At 37.2% G+C, this 20,317-nt stretch overlaps 1 protein-coding gene across 13 annotated transcripts in view; it reads right to left on the bottom strand.

The window, feature by feature from the left end:
* The window catches only part of BCAS3 (BCAS3 microtubule associated cell migration factor), a 704,563-nt gene that overhangs the window by 639,915 nt on the left and 44,331 nt on the right, over positions 1–20,317 (bottom strand). For all 13 annotated transcript variants that reach the window (XM_017950665.3, XM_017950664.3, XM_017950669.3 and 10 more), the window contains exon 6: positions 1,542–1,623. In XM_017950665.3, coding sequence (XP_017806154.1) covers positions 1,542–1,623 — 82 coding nt within the window. The remainder of the gene's footprint in view (positions 1–1,541; positions 1,624–20,317) is intronic.

The raw sequence follows: 20,317 nt of genomic DNA, 5'->3' as shown, positions 1-20,317 counted from the left end.
ATAAGTACATTATAGTAAAGGAAGAAATCTTTTTTAAAAAAGGAAAGTAAATTAAATCTACTTCTAAAGAAAATATTAGCAATATTAATTAGATATTTTCATGACATATTTCTGCCTTAAAAGTTCAGAAAAGATGAACATTGATAATACTCATAAACAAAATAACTTCACAAATAACAAGAAGAGGGAAAAGTCTGCATCTGTGAATTACCCACAAAGAAACAGAGCAGAGTCCTTTAGTAATAAAGTCCTCCTTGATTCCAACCATCCAAAGAGAAAGCTGGCTATTCCAAAAACCTTCTAGAAAAGGATGGTCTAGAATCTTCATTGTCAAAATATTTCACCAAATTACAAATGCAACAAAAAACAGAACAAAAGAGAGAGTGACATGGCATGAGAGAGCGAGAGAGAGCACGATCAACTGTGTGAGAAAGAAACAGACAGCGAAAGAGCTGAAATCAGAATATGCCATAGAGTTGAATAGCAAGGGAGAAAATCTACACGTGACTGCAAGACACTGTTGCCTTGTTTCCTCCACCCTCCTCATTTCATTTAGGCAGATTTAGTTGCTAAATTAATCCCTATATTCTTTACGCACAATCACAATGTCGTAAGTCTTCGAAAACATCAATCTCACAAATTTAGAGAATTAGCTGCTACAAGAAGTCTTATAAGACTTTTTTCACTTCAGGTAACTTTTTAAAATATAATAGAATTAAAATATCTTAATATCCTATTTTTAAAAAGATTTTAAAGTATCCAAACATGATTATTATGATTATGTTTTCAGTGCACATGCAAAAATATTCTTGAGTGAACACAGGAAATGTAATGAGAGAATAATACCTTTGGAAAACTCAAAGTATTAAGGAGTCAGGAGTTATTTAGCCATCTAAAAGCAGGTTTAATACAAACACATATTTGAATTTTTTTAATAAATACAAAACATATATACTATTTAAACACAACATTAAGAAGTATTCTCTATTACAGCAGAATTGCAAGCTTAAAAGCCCAAAACTCCACTTCTGACATAGCTGTAGATGCAGACAGCAGAGTCATCTACAACCCAGATAAAAGTGAAAACCAAGCTCTCCACAGCATAAGTATAACTGAGAAGGAGGGCAAAGGCAGGAGAACAACAGAGACTTGAGGAATACCCACAGAAGAAAGCTAAGCCAGAAACATAACAAAGGCGGCACAGTCAGCCAGGAAGGGATATGGGAAGAAGGATGCCATGAAAACCAAGAGAGAAAAGGACTTCAAGAAAGAGCCAGCAAAGGCAGAGGCTAAATCGAGATCAAAGAGGATGAAGATAAATCAAAACCACAGCAGAAAGTGAATGGCCATATTGAATTGGTTAAGATTACCTATTTCCATCTCAACTGACAGAACTAAGTTTATCATTGGGGGAGGTGGGGAAGGGGAATGGACACTTGGAGGAAAACAGACTTTAGTTATCATTCTTGCTGTCTGTAGTCCAAGACCAACAAAAGAGAAACTCTTTTCTGAATGATTTTCTTCTTAAGGACTACACTCACCAAACTGTGGAGCAGGCAAGATTCTAGCCGCTCGAATTGGGCCATGTCGAACAGAGAAGAGCTCTTGTGCTTCCCCACTGATCTGCATGAGAGAAGAAAGAAAATATTTCAGTGGGAAAATGAAGGTCACAACAGTATTATATAAAAACAAGATCTTTCAAATTTTATAACAATATTTTGTCTGAAATATATATTACATCCACACACATTTATTGTTGCTCATACACGATTGTTGGTCACATTACTGCAAGTAATTTTAGAAAACTGTAAGAGCACACACTTGATATGAACAGAAAAAAAGGGTCTGTTCTGGAAGTCTATATTTTTTATCTTATTAAACCATTAGAAATCTGTACAGTTCCTGCACAACTGCCTTCTCTTTTGAGAACAAAACTGTAATACTACTCTGAAAATCTCACCTTAAATATTGTAGCAACTTTAACAAATATGTTGTAAATGAGAAAAAGCAATACATATTCACTTAAGTGAAATGTGAATAATTTAGGTATACTTACGGTTAGGCAACTAATTGTCTGTTAACATTGAGTAAATCATGTAACCTCAATAAGCCTATATTCTTTCACAATCATAAAATGAAAAGGAAAAGCTGCTAAAGAAGCCCCCAGGATACTTCTAATTTCAATATTCTGTGAACAAAAAATTCTATATATACACAACTTTTAAAAGTCATCATTTTTATTATACACTTAAATATAAACATAGCTCAAACACTATGAATATCCAAGCAATTTGAGTCATTCATTCTATTAATTCAAAAGATAAAGGGTATGTTCAGGACATTTTGTGGGGGATAAAAATTTTTTTAAAAGAAGAACAAAAGGTAAAGGGGTATGGTAATATGTGTCAAGTGTGAAAACAACTGCTTTTCAAACTGCTGATTGAAGCACTGAGCAGATTAAATTATAGTTAAGAATAGCTTTCCTATTTCCATCTCAACTGACAGAACTCTGAGTTTATCTTTGGGGGAGATGGGGAAGGGAGAGAGATTAAATTACTCTACATGGTACTGTAGTTCTCAAACCATTTTCATAATTGCCTAGTGTTTGATGAAATATGCAATATCAGAGAAAATGGCAACCATTATAAAACTAGTTCAAGATACAAAAGAACTTACAACCAATGTAATAAAGATATAAATTCAACAGAGGAAACATACTGATGGTATTTTTTTAAAAACAGGCCTGCCATACAAGCAGTTTAAAATATCAAAGATGTATACATTATAAAATTAGAAGTGTATAAATCTTACAATATTACTATAAATCTACAGAGCTCTCTTTTAGAGTAACTACTTTTTTAGATTTTTCAGCTTCTATCTGAATTTAAGAGCTGCAAACTATAAATATTTTTGTTTCTTATAAATGTTAAGTTGTGATAATGCCTAAATAACCATCATATTCATTTTGCTTATGATAATTACTACAAATTATTTATTAGCAAGAAATCCTTCTGTAGCACTTGGGATGCAGATGTGAAGAATACGAGGACTAACTGTGCAACAACAGCACCACCTATCACCAATGAAACACATGAAAGCTATAAACGCATTATACCAAACTATAAGAACTTATTTACTCTACAAATTCCTTTGTAACTTTTAATTTTCAGAATAAAAACCACGGCCATTATAGTCCACATTTTATTATTATAGAACAAAGTTTAAAATTTAGAAAAAGTCTTAAAAGGTTATTTGTTCAACTTGCCTGCAATGTAGTATCACACATTCTCTGAAATCTAAAAATTACAGTCTTTTTTATTTTAAGTATATGTATGCTAAAAAGTGTAACACTAATGTAATCTAATTATATTACAGATTTGTTATTGGCTATTTCCACCTACCTTTTAAAATTTTAACAATAGCCAAAAGAATAAAAACACTGCCAAGCCATTTACATTTTAAAAATAAATTATGTAACAGATAAGTGTTACCCAATATACGTGCGATTTCTATTAATAAAATAAACAATATATTTTAAAATAATACCACAGAACTTACATTGAAATTATATTTCAAGTAATGAAAAATACTTCTCATTTTACACTTACAATAAATGATAGTATTCTAAAACAAAATCCACCACTCTATACTATTATTTCCATATGCCAGAGTTCTAGTATTTAGCTTTTGGTCCTATCAAATAAAATCTTTATGTTAAAGAAGTGTAACCATATTTAAAGGAGCTGCTATACTCAATTATTCAAAAAAAAGAATAAAACAAATCTGTCTTAGCATACTCACAATATGATAAAAGTTTGCTATCACTGTATTTAATACACATTTTGACATATACATAATACATATTTTGACATCAAAAAACATTTTGAAACCTGAATACACAATACTTTTCAGCAAAACAGCTTTGAAAACAAACCTAAATGCCCCATTCTAAGCTTCTATCTTAAATCCCTCCTTACACATAAGGCAACAGGTGAGGGGGAGAAAAAACATTTGGACTGATTATAAAATGCATCCCCACATTCACTGTCCATTCTTCATTACCTCTAAGGTCCCAGGATCTGTGTTTAATTATAACTCGGGGGTGGGGGTGGGGGTTGGGGGGAGCAGAGGAAACACTGTGTCACATTTATAGATATTTCTGAATATATTAAAATCAGGATTGTACAACCTACTGAAATTAGAAACATAATTCTAAACTATCCTATGTGAATCACAAAATGTCAAACTTCCTCGAGGAGAGAACTCTCCAAATAGTCTGTGGGAATTCTACATTAGAGTACCATTTCAGAACAGAAACAGTGTCAACAAAGTTTTTACAGATATGATGCATACATTTCAGAAAGGACACAAAGAGGATGGTTAGTCTTTACAGATTCTGCTTTAGCTATCTTTCTGAATAATAATTTTATACATTATGTTCACTGATAATTTTCCCTTCAAATAAGTGCCAAAACTGATTTTTTTTATAGGCTGTCAAGAGTGATTTTTTAGGTTTTAAGAAGAGACCTCATTAAAAATGGCAAGGAATCTCAAAGATAAGGATTTTATAGATCCTGAAAAGACGTATACTAAACTGTAAGTTCACTTTTAAACCAACAATAGCAATAAATACAAGAGTAGAACTACGAGGAAGGCGAGTACCAAGCAGTATTCCAGCTTCCTGGCAACTGTGGTAACTTGGGGAGAGGAGCGAACAGGGAGAAAGCCTCTCCAAGAGCTCCTCATGGTCTCTGCCTTTGTTCTTACTGGCATTTTAATTTCTGATGACAGACTTTTGTTGTTTGGGGCATAAACCGGACGTACCAGTTTGGAGGCACAATAAGGAGAACAAAGAATGATTTGTTCACACTGTAGGAAAAAAAAATCTTTTCCAACCATAGAAAATAGCTTTCGCATGGTGAAAATATGCAAATTACATACCAAACCAAAAAAGGGGTGGGGGTAGTACAAGTTTAGAATCTCACAACTCAATCTAAAGCAAAAGGAAATTACAACAGCTAAGACAATAATATATACACAGAAAAGGCTATAGAAGTTCTGGGAGAGCTGTAGAAGTGTTTTTAGAGAATTCTAAAAGTAAATGAAGGTTTTCTTGCCCTCAGAATCAAACTTACTTCTAAACTTCTGATGACTTTTCATAGACTATCTAACTATAATATAGAAAATTCAAATACCAAAGACAATAAAAATACTGTTTTATAATGCTGCATTATTAGGACAAGAGTAAACATTCACATCCCCACTTTTCCCTATAGATACTGGTTAAATGGATGTTTGTGATCTGCAAATGATATTTTTTTTTAGCAAACTTTATCAAAAGGTAACAAACATAGAAAAAATACACACATCCTAAGTATATGTATAATATGAATTTGAAATGTTAATACACCTCTGAACGAAGAGACATCAAGAAACAGAATATTACGGATACTCAGAAGGTCCTGCTACATCTCTTTTCAGTCATAATCCCAACTCATAACTGATTTCTATTACTTTAAGTTCTACTTGTTCATTTTAATGTAAATGGGTTCCCACAATATGTACCCTTGGGAATGGCTTCTTTCACACATTACTATGCTTATGAAATTAATTCATGTTGTTGCATGGAATTGTAGTTTTATTCCTATTGCTATATAGACTTCCATTGTATGAAAATATTATAAATTTTTTTTTTTGAGACGGAGTCTTGCTGTCGCCCAGGCTGGAGTGCAGAGGTGTGATCTCAGCTCACTGCAAGCTCTGCTCCTGGGTTCACGCCATTCTCATGCCTCAGCCTCCCAAGTAGCTGGGACTACAGGCGCCCACCACCATGCCCAGATAATTTTTTGCATTTTTAGTAGAGATGGGGTTTCACCGTGTTAGCCAGGATGGTCTCGATCTCCTGACCTTGTGATCCACCCGCCTTGGCCTCCCAAAGTGCTGGGATTACAGGCATGAGCCAGTGTGCCTGGCCGAAAATATTACAATTTTATCCATTGTACTGTTCATGGACCTCTGAGTTGTTTTTACTTTTTTACTTCTAGTTTTTAGCTCGTAAGATGTCAAGGAAGTCAGGCACAGTAGCTCATGCCTATAATCCCAGCACTTTGGGAGGCCAAGGTGGGTGGATCACCTGAGGTCATGAGTTCAAGACCAGCCTGGCCAACATGGTGAAAAGCCGTCTCTACTAAAAATACAAAAATTAGCCAGGCAACGTGGCACACACCTGTAGTCCAGCTACTCGGGAGGCTGAGGTAGGAGGATTGCTTGAACCCAGGAGGCGGAGGTTGCAGTGAGCTGAGATTATACCATTGCACTCCAGCCTAGGCAACAGAGCAAGACTCAGTCTCAAAAAAAAAAAAAGATGTCAAGGAAAATTGTGAAAGATTTTGAAATGCTGAACAGATTATTTGGTGTTCTGTGTGTTTTTACTATGGATTACCAAGAGCTCTCTAGCAGACCCTTTGGGGTTATCTGATTCCATAGGGGATCCACACTTTGTTTTTGACTGGGCTACTGTACAATACTCTGAGCTGTCGAAAACTGATAGTAATGCAATTGATTCTTGTGCACAGAAATGCAAATGAATTTTGTCTGGTAGAGACACAAGTGAATTCCACTCTGTAGAAAAGATTCCAAACAGTACATTTTAGTGCCAACAGAATATTAACCAAGCTTGTAGCTATTAGAAAATTTATTTCAGTATTCCTAATTGCTTCTCTGCGATATTCACCTTCTCCTTTGAACCAGCTATAATAACATCCCAAATCCCTAATCAATGAGTTAAAAAATGCAGGATATCTGTCCCTTATACAGTTGTATGAGAATCACTGTTTTACCATTTTGAAAACAACATAATAAAGAATACTGATATAAACATTCTCACAAATGTATTTTAGTAAACATGTATATGTATTTCTCTTGGACATACATCTAGTAGAGTAACTACTTCTGTATATTAGGGCAGGCACATGTGTATCTTTCGTAGATTTTAACAAAATTGTTTTCCAATGTGATTGTACCAATTTACACTTCCACCAGCAATGTACAAGAGTTCTATCTGCTCCACATCCTAGCCAATATTTAGTGTCAGCCATTCTGGTAGGTATCCAAAAATTATGGATTTAAATCAACAGATGTATGGTAACTGAAACAAATAAATCTGTCTCCAATGGATATGTAATGCTGCCTCAAAGTAACTATATAAATAGTCTATTATAATGGCCCTCCATGAGGGCAGATGATGCAAGACTTTTGTCCTGAAGGACCACAGATAGGTATGATAGTACAGAATATTAATGAGATTCAAGGACTCAATTAAGCAGCTCTTGGAATAAGTAGAGTTTTTTTGTAATAATGAAATTCATATCTTAATTCCAAATACAATAATGACCAATCCTTCCCTCAAACTAAGGTGCAATGATTAGGTTCTAGCAACACAATGTCCTTCAAAGCTGAAATGCACCGATTTGTAAAAATTCAGACATCCAGTTTCCAGGCCAAAACATGGAGCTCAGAAGACTTCACTTAGATCTGACCACAAGTAAAAAGCTGAACAGCTCTTCTTACATCCGTCAGAAAAATGACATCATAGAGCAAACGGCTACCCCAAAAATTGGAGAGACAGACAGGCAGATACAGAGAATCACAATTTATCAGGGCAGAAATCCACAAGCAAGAACCTTCTCAGGAATCAGTACTAAGGTAGGAACACATAAACTGTGATTCACAAATTTCTAGAGGCTCAATGTAGACAAGACATTGTAAAATGTAAAAATTAAAAATTGTAAAAAGTAAAAATTCCAGGGGGACCCAGACCTGGGGGCCCTCACACTGATGTGTTTTACCTCCAGGAGCTCCACCAGGCCCTAACAGCCAATACTGAATAAAAATCCCCTAGAACCTCTGGCAGTGGGTGTGAAAATGGAACCATCTTGAAATATGCCAGACCAGATCTTTCTGTTCTTAACAAAGCCTGCCCTCAACAGAAACTACTTTATGAGAGCCTAACTTGCTGGGGTTATATCAGAGTTTAACCTACCTGGGGAAAAATACGCAACTCCAATCTCCTCTTACCCTTCTGTCTCACCCGAGGGTGTTAAAAAAACACACCACACACACTCAAAAAAATAATGAGAAACAAAAGACTAAAACTTACCCACAGGACTGTAGAATGCTTTCCCTCCCCACACACTGCCACTCAGTTACTAACATCCCATTTACCATAGTTCCTTTTACCCAATATATCATATCCCTTTTTTTTTTTTTTTTTTGAGACAGGGTCTCACTCTGTCACCCAGGCTGGAGTGTAGTAGCATGATCTCAGCTCACTGCTACCTCGGCCCCCCTGGGCTCAAGTGATTTTCCCACCTCAGCTTCACAAGTAGCTGGGACTACTAGTGCCCACCACCATGCCCAGCTGAATTTTTTTGTATGTTTTTGTAGAGACAAGGTTTTACCATATTGCCCAGGCTGGTCTTGAACTCCTGGCCTCAGTGATCCTCCCGCCTCACCCTCCCAAATTGCTGGAATTACAGGTGTGAGCCACCACACATGGACCATATCTTCCTTTTAACAAAAAATTAGAAAGCATACTAAAAAGCAAACAATACAATCTGAAGAGACTAAATAAGCATCAGAACCAGAATCAGAACTGGTAAGCTCAGAGAATAGCAGGCGGGATAAATGCCCCCAAAAAACCCTACACCAAGGCATACCATTTTCAAATTTCAAACAAATCAAAGATAAAGAAAAAATCAAGACGCCAGAGGAAAAAATCCCTACTTATAGAAGAGCAAGGATAAGAATTACATTGCCTTCTCCTCATAAACGATGCAAGCAAGAAGAGAATGAAGCACTTAGAGTGTTGTGTGAAAAAAAAAAAAAAAAAACAGTAACCTCTAATTCTGCATCCTGAAAAATCACCCTTCAAAAACAAAAGACAAAAACTTTCTCAGACAAACAGGAACCGAGGGAATTTGTTGCTGGCAGACCTGCCTTGCAAGAAATGTTAAAAGATGTTCCGCAGAGAAAAAGGAAACAATATAGGTCAGAAACTCACATTTACGTAAGGAAAGAAAAACATCAGAGAAGAGTAAGTGAAGGTAAAATAAAACTTATTTTTCTTTCCTATTTTTTTTCAGACAGAGTTTTGCTCTTGCCGCCCAGGCTAGAGTACAATGGCGCAATCTCAGCTCACTGCAACCTCTGCCTCCCGAGTTCAAGTGATTCTCCTGCCACAGCCTCCTAAGTAGCAGGTATTACAGGCACCTGCCACTATGCCTGGCTGATTTTTGTAGTTTTGGTAGAGACAGGGTTTCACCACATTGACCAGGCTGGTCTCGAACTCCTGACCTCAGGTGATCCACCCGCCTCGGCCTCCCAAAGTGCTGGGATTATAGGCGTGAGCCACCATGCCTGGCTGAAAACTTATTTTTCTTATTAATTTTTTTACAAATAACAGTTTGTTCAAATTAATAGCAACAATGTACTCAATTATGTATGTGTATGTATATATGTTTGGTATTGTGTGTATATATATGCGCTTATACATATGTGAAATAAATGACAGCAATGATACAAGAAACAAGAGAGAATTAGGAATAGTTTGTGAATATTAGGTATTGCACTACCCATGAAGCAGTATAGTGTTATATGAAAGCGGACTTGCATTGGTTGTAAATGTATTGCAAACTCCAGGACAATCACTAAAAGAAGTTTAAAATGTAGTAAAAATGATATGCTAAGAAAGGTAAGAAACAACATCATATAAAATGCTCAATTAAACTAAAAAGACAGCAAAAGTGTGGAAGATAAAAAAAAAGAGCTACAATAAAAAAATAAAATTTGCCAACCATGATGGCTTGCTACATGGAAGGCTGAGGCAGGAGGATCAATTAAGCCCAGGAGTTCGAGGCTACAGTGAGCTACATTCATGCCACTGCACTCCAGCCTGGGCAGAAAATCAAGACCCTTTCACTAGAAAAAATTTTTTAAAATACAAAAATAAAAATAAAAACAAGGACCAACAAATAGGAACAAATATGGTAGTTATTTATCCATCTATATCAATAATCACGTTAAACATCAATGGTCTAAATATGTCAGTTAAACAACAGAGATTGTGAAAATGGGTTAAAACACAAGACCCAACTGTATGTTGTATAGAAGAAATCCACTTTAAATATAAAAACAGGGATTAAAAGTAACAGGATGTAGGAAGAAATACCATGCTAACACTAATTGAAAGAAAGCAACCACAGTTACATTAACTTCAGAAAGAGCAGATTTCAGGGCAACGAAAGTTGTCAGGGAAAAAGAGGGATATTACATAATGATAAAGGGGTCAATACTCCAAGAAGACTTAATTGGTGCTTACTACATATGTGCCTAACAACACAGCACCAAAATACATGAAGCAAAAATTGATAGAACTGTAAAGAGAAAGAGATGAATCCACTATTAAAGACTCTAACACCCCTCTATCTGAAATGAACAGATCCAGCAGCCAGAAAAGCACAAAAGGACATAGTTGAACTCAACAGCACCATCGGTAAACTGGATATAATTGACATCTATAAACTACTTCTGAACAGTAATACAATAAACATTCTTCAGGCAGACATGGAACATTCACTAAGACAGGGCATCTTCTGGACCACAAAACACACCTTAACCAATTTAAAAGAACAGGCTGGGCACAGTGGCTGACGCCTGTAATCCCAGCACTTTGGGAGGCCGAGGCAGGCGGATTACCTGAGGTCAGGAGTTTGAGACCACCCTGGCCAACACGGTGAAACCCCACCTCTACTAAAAATGCAAAAAGTAGCCAGGTGTGGTGATGCATGCTTGTAATCCCAGCTACTCGGGAGGCTGAGGCAGGAGAATCGCTTGAACCCAAGAGGCAGGGGTTGTAGTGAGCCAAGGTTGCGCCACTGCACTCCAGCCTGGGCAAGAAGAGTGAGATTCCATCTCAAAAAAAATAAAATATAATAAGATAAATAAAAAATAAAAGAAGAGGCCGGGCACGGTGGCTCAAGCCTGTAATCCCAGCACTTTGGGAGGCCGAGACAGGCGGATCACGACGTCAGAAGATCGAGACCATCCTGGCTAACACGGTGAAACCCCGTCTCTATTAAAAATACAAAAAACCAGCCGGGCGAGGTGACGGGCGCCTGTAGTCCCAGCTACTCGGGAGGCTGAGGCAGGAGAATGGCGTAAACCCGGGAGGCGGAGCTTGCAGTAAACTGAGATCCCGCCACTGCACTCCAGCCTGGGCAACAGAGCGAGACTCTGTCTCAAAAATAAATAAATAAATAAATAAAAGAACAGAAATCATTCAATGACCACAATAGAATTATCAAAGTAGAAATTAAAAATAGAAAGATAGCTGAAAAATAACCAAGTATTTGAAGATTAAACAACATAATTCTAAATAGCACACAGGTAGAAGAAGAAAGCTCCAGAGAAATGTTTAAATATGTTTAACTAATGAAAATGAAAATACAATTTATCAAAATTTGTGAAATGCAGTGAAAGCAGTGCATAGAGGGAAATCTGTAACACTGACTGAATATATTAGAAAACAAGAAAGCTCTAAAATTAAAAATCTAATCTTCCACCTTAAAAAGCTAGAAAAAGAAGAGCAAATTGAATCCAAAGTAAGTGGAAGAAAATAAATAATACAAAATAGAACAGAAATCAATGAAATTGAAAACAGAAAATCAACAGAGAAAACCAATGAAACCAAAAACTGGTTCTTTGAAATGATGAATAAAATTAAGACTCTAGCCAAGCTAATTGAAAAAGAAACAGAGAAAGCACAAACTACTACTATTAGAAATGAAAGATGGGAGGCTGAGCGCAGTGCCTCATGCCTGTAATCCCAGCACTTTGGGACGCCGAGGCAGGTGAATCATGTGAGGTCAGGAGTTCAAGACCAGCCTGGCCAACATGGCTAAACCCTGTCTTTACCAAAAATACAAAAATCAGCCAGGCGTGGTGGTGCGTGCCTGTAATCCCAGCTACTCAGGAGTCTGAAGCAAGAGAATCGCTTGAACCTGGGAGGCAGGGGTTGCAATGAGACAAGATCGCACCATTGCACTCCAGCCTCAGCAACAGAGGGAGACTTGGTCTCACAAATGGGGAGGGGAGATGAGGGGAGGGGAGGGGAGGGGAAGGGAGACGAGGGGAGGGGAGGGGAGGGGAGGGGAGGGAAGGGGAGGGAAGGGAAGGGAAGGAAGGAAAGAGGGGAGATCACTAAAGATCCCATGGACATTAAAAGGATAATAAAGGAACATTACAAATAACTCTATGCCATGAGTTTGATAACCTAGATGAAATGGACCAAACCCTTGAAAGACACAATCTGCCAAAATGCACACAACAATAAATAGACAACCTGAATAGGTCTACACCTATTAAAGAAATTGACCAATTAATAATCTTCCAAAATAGAAAGCACCCAGGACCAGAAGAATTCACTGGTGAATTCTACCATACATTTAAGAAAGAAATAATACCAATTCTTTATCATCTCTTTGGAAGACAGAAGCATAGAGCATGCTTCCTAAATCATTTTAGGAGACCTCTATTACTCTAACACCAGAACCACAAAAAAGACGTTAGGTTATGTGTGGTGGCTCACTCCTGTAATCCCAGCACTTTGGGAGGCTGCGGTGGGTGGATCACTTGAAGCCAGAAGTGTGAGACCAGCCTGGCCAACGTGGAGAAACCCTGTCTCTACTAAAAACACAAAAAAATTAGCTGGGCATGGTGGCACATGCCTGTAAGAAAAAAAAAAATTACAAGAAACCTACAGATCAATATCTCTCATGAACATAGATGTGAAAATCCTCAACAAAATACTAGCAAATCAAACCCAACAACGTATAGTAAGAATTATAGGCTGGGCACGGTGGCTCACAACTGTAATCCAAGCACTTTGGGAGGCCAAGGCAGGAGGATCGCTTGAGTCCAGGAGTTTGAGGTTAACAGTGAGCTATGATTGCAACACTGCACTCCAGCCTGGGTGATGAAGTGAGACCCTATCTCTGAAAATAAAATAAAATAAAGAACCAAGTGGAATTCATACCAAGTATGCAAAGCTGGTTCAACATTCAAAAAATGTTGAATGGCTCACTTAATGTAGTAGCTCACTTACCCTCACTTAATGGCTTATTAAGCCACTCAATGTAGTCCCAATGTACATTCAATGTAGTCCCAATCAAAATCAAAGCAAGTTATTCTGTAGCTACTAACAAATCAATTCTAAAGTTTCTATGGAGAGGTAAAAAATTCAGAATAGACAACTAAATACTGAAGGAGAAAACAAAGTCAGAACACTGATGCTGTCTGATTTCAAGACTTACTTTAAAGCTACAGTAACCAAAACAGTGTAGTATTGGTGAAAGACTAGATAATTAGATCAGTGGGACAGAACAAAGAGTTCACAAATAGACCTACGTAAATACAGTCAATTGATCTTTGACGTAATAGCACAGATAATACAACGGAGCCAAGACAGTCTTTTCAACAAATAGTGCTGAAAAAACTGGACATCTACATGCAATAAAATGAATGTAGATACAGACCTTATACCCTTCACAAAAATTAACTCCAAATGGATTACAGACCTAAATGTGAAACATGAAACTCTAAAACTCAAAAAATAATATAGGAGTCTGGGCACAGTGGTTCACACTTGTAATCCCAGCACTTTGGGAGGCTGAAGTGGGAGGACTGCTTGAGGCCAAGAGTTCAAGACCAGTCTGGGCAACATAGCAAGACTCTATCTCTACTAAAAATTTAAAAATTAACTGGGTGTGGTAGTGTGCACCTGTCGCCCTAGCTACTCAGGAAGCTAAAGCAGGAGGACCACTTGAGCCCAGAGTTTAAAGCTGTAGTGAGCTAGGATCGTGTTACTGGGTAATAAAAGCCTGAGTAGTAGAGCAAAACTCTAGCCTGGGGATTAGAGCAAGACTTCGTCTCTAAAACTAAATAAGTAACAAAGGAGAAAACCTAGATGATACTGGGTATAGTGATGACTTTTTTGATACACCAAAAACACCATCCATGTAAGAAAAAAATAAGCTAGACTTGGTTAAAATTTAAAACTTCTACACTCCAAAAGACATTGTCAAGAGAATAAGCCAAGCCATAAACTGACAAAACATTTGCAAAAGACACATCTAATAAAGTACTGCTATATAATATACACAAAGAACTTTTAAAACTCAACAATAAGAAAACAATCTGATTTTTTTTTTTTTTTTTTTGAGACAGGGTCTGGTTCTGTCACCCAGGCTAGAGTGCAGTAGAATGATCAATGCTTACTACAGCCTCAACTTCCTGGGCTCAAGCATTTCTCCTACCTTAGCCTCCCAAATAGCTGGGACCACGGGTACATGCCACCATGCCCAGCTAACTTTTCTAAAATTTTTTTGTAGAGGCGGGGGTCTCACAAAGTTGCCCAGACTGGTCTCAAACTCCTGGGCTCAAGCAATCATCTCACCTCAGCCTCTTAAAGTGCTAGGAATATAGACATGAGCTACCACACTCAACCAAACATACGGTATTTAAAATTGGCCACTAGACATAGAAGATGATGGGAAAAGAATGCCTCATGTTTATCTTGAGTGCATTTTGCCTTTCTGTCAAAAATACCTTTCATATCAAGAGTCTTCTGAATTAGTAACTGCTCTAATTTCACCTGGGAAGACAGCCAGCAAGAGCAGCCAATACCTGAGACCCTGGACATTTTAGTCTTATTCCAAAAATCATGTCCTATCACAATGCAAAATATGAAAAATACACCAGATCATCTGTTATAAATTTTACCAATCAACAAAATCAATGATTCTAACAGTTCAGTAGAAAAGAAAATGGACTATGTTTATTAGCTATATAAATATGCTATATCTGTGTTTGGTTTTAAAGTAACGTTAATAACATATTTATTTAACCAGGCAACAATAAATAACTTGTATATTTGTATATATATAAATGTATCATTGTATATTTCATAGTATGTAATAATTGGCACTCAATAAATGATAGTTAATCCAAAGAGATGCTTGTTGAATGAACTGATGAATGAATGATTCAGTCTATATTGGTCTCACTATTCTACCTCAATGTTATTCGGCATAATATACCTTTACTCTCTTGTTCTCAAAGCATGCTATTAATATTTAACACATAGAAATGTGTTAAAATACCATATTGAAGAATACATTTTGGTACAGCTCAGTGCTCAGGTCTTATTTATTTATTTGTTTATTTATTTATTTATTTTTGAGATGATGCCTCCCTCTGTCGCCAGGCTGGAGTGTAGTGGCGCGATCTTGGCTCACTGCAACTTCCGCCTCCCGGATTCAAGCAATTCTCCTGCCTCAGCCTCCTGAGTAGCTGAGATTACAGGCATGCACCACCATGCCCAGCTAATTTTTGTATTTTCAGTAGACAAGGGGTTTCACCTTGTTGGCCAGGATGGTCTTGATCTCTTGACCTCGTGATCCGCCTGCCTCGGCCTCCCAAAGTGCTGGGATTACAGGTGTGAGCCACTGACTGTACCAGCCCAGTTCTTGAACTCACTAATACTTTATATCTTCCTATGATTTTCAGCCTTGGAGAAAAGAACTACTACCAAGGTGGTAAGCAGCATCTCGTCTATGCAACAGGTTTTATCACACTAGTCTTCATAATCCCATTCAAGATCAAGCCAGTCTCCACCCACTCTAACTTTTATGTATTTATATGTTTTTACTTGCAACTTGTTTTCTTTGCTACCAGCGATCTAAAAATAGCCCATTTAAACATACAAATGTAGAGCTATCAATCTTTTCTAATTGTTTCACATGTACTAACCATATGGACACAACTGAAGATCTGTAGTTAAAAAGATCAGTAGTTTTAAAAGCTAAAAAGTAACACCAATAAAATTCTACTGGGGAGAAAAAGTTAATCTAAGGACTACAGTTATTAATAATGTGTCAATATAAGCTCATCAATTGTACTAAATGTACTACACTAATGCAAATGTTAATAGTTGAAAATAGGAGGGCTGGCCGGGCGTGGTGGTTCACGCCTATAATCCCAGCACTTTGGGAGGCCGAGGTGGGTGGATCACCTGAGGTTAGGAGTTTGAGACCAGCCTGGCCAACATGGTGAAACCCCATCTCTACTAAAAATATAAAAATTAGCGGGGCGTGGTGGCAAGCACCTGTAATCCCAGCTACTTGGGAGGCTGAGGTGGGAGAATTGCTTGAACCTGGAAGGTGGTGGTTGCAGTGAGCCGAGACTGTACCACTGCACTCCAGCCTGGGCGAGAGAGACAGCCTCCCTCAAAAAAAAAAAAAAAAAAAAAAAGGAGGGTGATAAGCGGATACATGAGAGGTGTCTGTATTTTCACCTCAATTTTTTTGTAAACCTAAAGCTACTCAAAAAAATAAAGCCTATTAATTTAAACATATATAGAAAATGTAAAAATCCCACAAATAAATGTTAATTTTCCCTAATAGGAAGAAAAAAGAAAACAAGGATAAAAGGTAAAAATATAGAGATTAGAGAAAGGAAGTCTTCTACTAAGGAATTCAGTTCCTAAAGCAACAAAAACACCTCACATAATCCATTTAAATATACACATGAAGGCCAGGAGTGGTGGCTCATGCCTGTAATCCCAGCACTTTGGGAGGGCAAGGTGGGCAGATCACCTAAAGTCTGGAGTTTGAGACCAGCCTGGCCAACATGGCGAAACCCCATCTCTACTAAAAATACAAAACTTAGCTGGGCATGATGGCACATGCCTGTAATCCCAGCTACTCGGGAGGCTGAGGCACAAGAATTGTTTGAACTGGGAGGCAGAGGTTGCAGTAAGCCAAGATTATGCCACTGCAGTCAAGCCTGGGCAACAGAGCAAGACTTTGTCTCAATAAATATATAACTAAATAAGCAAGCAAACACATGTATAGTTATCAGTTTGCTAATTATTTCACATGTGCTAAGCATACAGATACAACTGGAAGGAATGAAGTTCTTTAAAAACTTCTTTTTATAGTTTTTGTAACTTAAAAATTAATAACAATAATTTACTTTTAATTAGGGAGAAATTGTAAAAACATAAAGGAGAATGTCGGAGGCATGGTAGGTATCATCTTATACTAAGGAATTCAGTTAAGAAACAACAAAAAGAACTCACCTAGTTACATGAGTGGCCACAGTAACTACAGAGCCAGCTCTACTGAAAGCTGAGAGTCTCTCTCTCAAATCACCCTGTAAGCCAATTTGATAATATATTTTCAATTTATAGATAAGGAAACAAAGAAAATGCTGCCAAAAATAACCAGCCCAAAGAGGCATCAGAATCTCCTATAAATACACTATATGCAAAATAGTTCTTAAACTCAGGTCTTTTTTTCTCTAACAAGTCATTGTCAGTGTTATTTTATTGTATAAAATTGCCTCCACAATTTTAAAAACTTAAGATAGTACAGTTTTCCTAATAGTAAAGACTAGTCCTTTTGAAAACTCCTAAATTTAGGAGGAAGAGGGGAACAAGTTTTTGTTTCGTTTTGTTTTTTGCCTGCCTAACCATAAAAGATTCAGTTAATATCAGAGTGTCAGTATTTCTGCAACCTACTGTATATACCATCAAGAAAAAAAAATGCAAGCCACAAAAATCACCTAAAACGCATATTTGTGAAGACTAACAACTTATAGAACAGATATTTACTGACCACATAAAGAAAAGAGCAACCTGGTCTGTATTTTGGTCTTGACACTAAATTCATAATACAAAACTTCAGGCAGGAAGGAAGTGAATTTCAAGAACAATATGAAAACCACAGAACACAAATAATGAATGGAACTTGTAATCATATTTTCATACTTCCAGATTTTTGCACACATAGAAAGAGGTGTTTTAAGGCAACTTTAACCTTTCCCCTTCAGCCTGATTTTCTAAAGGAAGATCAAAGAAAAGCGGTTTGAACTCACACGTTCCTTCGGTTATGCAACATTGATTTAGACATTACACTTCAAAACTCTAGCCATTACTTCAGCATGCACCAATCCAAATATCATTCCAGTCCTTTGAAGCCGCCTTAATGGTATCTTCCATTTGCAACTAACACTTTGGTAGTCAAAAGATCTTACTCAGGGTAGATGTTAATGTAAAACCACTCAGACTACACTGACACACACGCCTGGAGGCAGACGAGAAGGTGTTCAGAAGTCAATGTAACACCATTATAGAGAGTGTCGGCCTAGTGGCTGTCATAAACACTTCCTAATCACTCAGACATAAAAACTGGATTCTCTTTATTATTTTATTACAAGCTGGTAGGTGTTCAATTGAAAAGTGAAGAGAGAAAACTGTGTAATAGATAAACCAATTTTGGCTCACCGCCTCTTTCCACTTTTAAAAGACTGAATTTGTTACATTTTAATGGTATTGTAAACCTATCTTGATTTAATCCATTGATTAAAGAAGATAGATTTGCAATAGATAGTTAACCAAGGAGAAACTGTTTAGATTAAATAGAAGCCTAAAAGATTTTTCCATAAAATAGGTATTATATTAACTTGTAAGATTAACAAGATGATTTTTTTTTAATGACTGACATCATCAATGGCAGCAGTAAGTGGAACAACTGTAACTCCCAGATACTGCAAATGGAAATATACAATAATACAGCCTAATTGGAAAACCCTTGGGCAATTTCTTTTTTTTGGGGGGGGGGGGGGCGCGCAATTTCTAATAAAGTTAAATATATGCCACCTACCCTGTGACTAAGCAATTCCGCTAGATATCTTAACAAAAAAAAAAAAGAGTCCATATACCTATAAGAATGTTTATAGACACTTTATTCATTATAGGCAAAGGCCAGAAACACAAAGCCCATCAAAAAGAAAATAACTAAACAGATTATGGTATATTTAAATAGTAAAATAAAACACAATAATAAAAACAAACAAAAAATGCAAACTACTATGATATAGCAACAACACAGATGAATCTAAAAAATATATTTAGCAGAAGAGGACAGATGCAAAAGAGCACATACTGTGTGCCTCTATTTATATGAAGTTCAATGCATGTAAAACTAATATGGGGTCAGAATAGTGGTTATCTTATCCTGGAAGGAGGAGAAATATTGACTGCAAAATTTTATGAGTACAAAATGTTTTACATTTTCTCCCCAATGGTGGTTTCATGCACTTGTATATGTATACACACAAGCATGCATACAGACGTATATAAACACACATATATACAAACACACACAGGTAAAAATCATCAAACTATAGACCTGAGATTTGTGCATTTCATAGTATGTACATTATCTTTATTTTTTAAAAGATATTACCAGGTGTGGTGGCTCATGCCTGTAATCCCAGCACTTTGGGAAGCTGAGGCGGTAAACTGCTTGAGGTCAGGAGTCTGAGACCAGCCTGACCAACATGGTGAAACCCCATCTCTACTAAAAGTACAAAAGTTAGCTGGGCGTGGTGGTGGGCATCTGTAATTCCAGCTACTTGGGAGGCTGAAGCAGAAGAATCACTTGAACCCAGGAGGTGGAAGTTGCAGTGAGCCAAGATCGCCCCACTGTACTCCAGCCTAGGTGACAAAGTGAGACTCCATCTCAAAAATAAAATAAAATAAAATAAAAAGATAACTGTCATAAACAAATTGTGGTATTCCATACAATGAAATATTATTCAGCATTTGAATAAGCTATCAAGTCATGAAAAGACATGAAAGAACCTTAAATGCATACTACTAAGTGAAAGAAACCAATCTGAAATGGCTATCTACTGTGTGATTCCAACTATATGGAAAAGGCAAAAGAACAGACACAGTAAAAAGATCAGTGGTGCCCAGGGCTTATCAGGGAGGGAGGGATGAATACATAGAGAACAGAGGATGTGTAGGGCAGTGCGACTATTCTGTGTGATATTACAATGGTGGATACCTGTCAAAACACATAGAAAGTATACCACCAAAAACCAGGCCAGGTATGGCGGCTTACACCTGTAACCCCAGCACTTTGGGAGGCTGAGGTGGGCAGATCACTTGAGGTCAAGAGTTCCAGATCAGCCTGGGTAACATGGCGAAACCCCATTTCTACAAAAAAATAGAAAAATTAGCCAGGCATAGTGGCATGCACCTGTAGTCCCAGCTACCCAGGAGGCTGACGTGGGAGGATCACTTGAGCCCAGAAGGCAAAGGCTACAGTGAGCCGAGATCGCACCACTGTACTCCAGCATGGCCAACAGAGCAAGACCCTGTGTCAAAAAAAAAAGGAAAAAAGTATAC

The sequence above is a fragment of the Papio anubis genome, chromosome 17 (assembly GCF_008728515.1).
Source record: "Papio anubis isolate 15944 chromosome 17, Panubis1.0, whole genome shotgun sequence".
Lineage (NCBI taxonomy): Eukaryota > Metazoa > Chordata > Mammalia > Primates > Cercopithecidae > Papio > Papio anubis.
This window is presented reverse-complemented; position numbering and strand designations above follow the sequence as displayed.